At 35.8% G+C, this 3,596-nt stretch overlaps 1 protein-coding gene across 1 annotated transcript; it reads left to right on the forward strand.

Annotated features, from left to right (window-relative positions):
* Positions 1-413: 413 nt before the first annotated feature.
* LOC126820564 (vitamin D 25-hydroxylase) lies at positions 414-2,881 on the forward strand. The gene has a single exon (XM_050548596.2). The coding sequence runs from the start codon at positions 471-473 to the stop codon at positions 1,962-1,964; it is 1,494 nt and encodes a 497-aa protein (XP_050404553.2). The 5' UTR covers positions 414-470; the 3' UTR covers positions 1,965-2,881.
* Positions 2,882-3,596: the final 715 nt, after the last annotated feature.

The raw sequence follows: 3,596 nt of genomic DNA on the forward strand, positions 1-3,596 counted from the left end.
ATGATCAGTCTGTGCCTTACTTAGTCTAACGATCATTTGGAATAAATCGATGAATGTGAACTTCATTTCATTTTGTCATTTGTTTCTTCCTCAGTTTCATTAGGTGACTTTAATAACACTTAAAAATCAAATATTCCCTACTTTTTTTGAATAGTATATGTAGTTTATAGTCAATTCGACGGTTCAGACGGTGCCTTACTGGCTTAAACCAGGATGTCCGGGGTTCGATTCTGGTGTTGGCCGAGGAAGTATCCCATTGTAAGGTTGTATAGGGAGGTCCCGTCATAAAGAGCGAGCAATGCACGCCTCGGATTATTACCCGCCAAGCGCTATGTTTACTGTCTATATATTATGAAACTCCTGTCCAGTCATGCAATAAATAGGTGTCACTGCCCTACATGAATAATATTAATACGGCAACCAAGCTTGAATGCCGCATAAAGCACAAACCGTACAACATTACCGTCAATATGGTTAGTATTCCAGAATTTTTTAGTACATCTTTGACGTCTGGTTTGATTGCTCTTGCGATTGTGCTAGTGATTGGATATGTCTTCCTATTTTGGGAAAGATCCGGGATTCCACCTGGGCCGCCATTCTGGCCCGTTGTTGGTAATATTTTTAATATGAGAGGAAAATATTTCGGAAGGAGACATGTATATTTAGAAGAAATGAAGGCAAAATATGGACCCGTTTTTCGTATTTACTTAGGAAACCAACTAACCGTATTTTTAAACGACCAAACATCGATCAAAGAAGCAATTGTTGATCAAAAGGATGTATTTATAGCCAGACCGACCGAAAAACTATGGGGATACAAAATGTCTGCCTTAGAGGGACCAGGGTTGGCGATGGCCAATGGTGAAGACTGGAAAGCCGCCAGGAGTTTAGTTGTACAGGCCTTTCACGAAATAGGTTCAACATCGTTTGAAGAAATAATCAGAGATGAAATAAAGGATATTATAGCGTTACTCTCAACAAGTAGTGGAGATGCGATAAGGATTAGGAACGCCTTGATCAAGGCCACAACAAGTGTTATTGGTCGTGTTTCGTTCGGATCTAGATTGGATTATAGTAAGGAAATAGATATGCACATTTTTAACACGGTCCGTGCTCTATTTAAAGGCGAGGGGTCTATGTCTCCTATACATACATTACCGTTTCTCAGATTTTTACCCGGTATTGAAGGAAAGCTGGAGGATCAAAACGAGGACGTTGCTGAAACAAGACAGGAATTCAGTCGATATATTGATGAACACAAAAAGAAACTCACTGAACACGCAAGCAGAGATTTGATTGACGTGTTCTTGAAAAAAACTAAAACTACCAAAAATTACCTCATTGATGAACAGAATTTAACCCGAATCATTCTCGATCTATTTGCCGCTGGTTCCATTGCTAATGGAAATGTTGTAGATTGGGCATTTCTTTACATGATACTACAACCAAACATACAAAAGAAATGCCAAGATGAAATCGATAGAGTGGTCGGATCAAAGAGAATGGTAAGATGGTCGGATAAACCAAATCTTCCATACTTAGAAGCAACATTGATGGAAGCATATCGATTAGGAAATAATGCCCCACTTTCTATCTTCCATATGAACACCAAAGATGCTTATGTCAAAGGTTACTTAATTCCAAAAGAGTCTATTGTAATTCCCAATGTCCTTTCATGTCATTTAGACCAAACGACCTGGAATGACCCATTGGCATTTAGACCAGAAAGATTCTTAGATGAAAGTGGTAAAATTAAGCCACATCCTGCATTTATGCCGTTTATGATTGGACCAAGGTTTTGTGTCGGTGAAACTTTGGGTCAGATGCAGATCTTTTTGATGTTCAGCAATATTCTCCAAATATTTGTTCTTTCTAAGGAGGTAGGTGCTAAGTTGACCACTGAGGGTACCTATGGAATTAATATGGAAACATCACCATATCTGATTCACGCCAAAAGGAGATAGATGTAAGATTCCCAATCATGCTTTTGATATGCCACGTGTTATTGGAACCATGTGAACGTTCTACAGTTAAAGTTTCTGTGATTATTTTAAAGATACAATTTCATATTTTTAAGTTATATTTTTAAGATTTATTAAAATAAAGCCTTAAAATAGATGGTATCCATAAACAGTCCTACCTTGTAAAATAATAATCCTATTAATCCTTTAATTCACTATTGCCAGCTGAGAAATTGGCAAAAATATCATTTTCAGCTTCAAATTCAAACGTTTGAACATAGCTATTCCATAGAGGTAATAGGAAAACAAGGGGGGTAATTGTGTTATTATTTCCTGTGTCAATGATTTTTAAGGGTGGGAAATAATGCCCATGATCGTATAATAGTGAGTTGATAACCTATTGAGCAAAAGACATATAATTATGTTTTGACTTTCTTAGAAAATATGAAATTCTCGCTTTAAGATCACCTTGTGATTGTTCAGCTCGTCATTAGGATAATTACTATATCGAGCATTTATTCAAATTATATGAGGTCAAAGGTCTTAGGCCAAGGTTTTTCATTTCCCCCAAGAGAAACAACTTGAAAATATCATTAGAAAATTTAGTTTTAATTTATATTAAGGATTTCCGTATTCTGTTGCTGTTGTACAAAATGAAGCCAAGTTCAATACGTTACATTTGTGAGTAAACGAATAGCAATGAAAAAAAAATTTTTTTAGGAACACGTGTACATGGATATTTCAGGACCTAGTGATTGTGACTTGTTAGTATTTTTAATATATACGTGCATTTTTAATTAGAGAGTTCACGAAAACTATGTTTGTATTTCAACTATTGTGTTTTTAACTATGCCTTTGATACTGGGGCAGCGATTATCTTCTATCCAAGTCCGAATGATTGTTCTTGTTTTGCTTGTAAACCTTCAACTGTTTAAAATTACATCAGTTACATTTTAACACTGTCTCTTTCTGTAGATTAGACATATATTTAATTAAATCGACCATTTGGATTTTTACAAAGCAAAGAGGTCTATAGTAATTTTAGTTAATTAATTAAAAACTCAAATTGGAGATGTATTTTCCTATCATCAAACCGAAATGTTAGACGCACTCGGACTTGAAACGAAGTTTACCGATAAAAGTAAGGGTAGTATATGCTATAGTTATTTGTTGAACAATAGATAAAACATTATTTCCCGATGTTCAAGGCACCATGTGTAAAATGGATCATTTAAACATACATTATGCAAGAGCTAAATCTGATTATTGCAAGTCTTTATTTAGGCTTCAGATGTCATAGAAATTATAAATTAGATCTTTATTTACACAACAAGCACAAAATCAACTCTGTGGACCCACGGATGGCTTGGATTCAGCTTGGATTTAAACGGGATTTCGTTGACTGATTTAATTTTTATATGGCGTCGTGAGCGGAGATTAACCGTTACGTTGACGTCATACTCCCGGATGGAGGCTAAATGCTAGAGTGTACGAAGCGAGGCCGCTGTTGAGCGATGCCTTAACAAATGACATCTAAACTATTTAAAGTGCAATACAAACTAAACACAGATAATGACAAATTATACAATTCCTGGTGACCGTGTGATGACTAATACAGACAGACAGGTCTTCTGT

Source organism: Patella vulgata, chromosome 5, assembly GCF_932274485.2.
Source record: "Patella vulgata chromosome 5, xgPatVulg1.2, whole genome shotgun sequence".
NCBI classification, from domain to species: Eukaryota; Metazoa; Mollusca; class Gastropoda; family Patellidae; genus Patella; species Patella vulgata.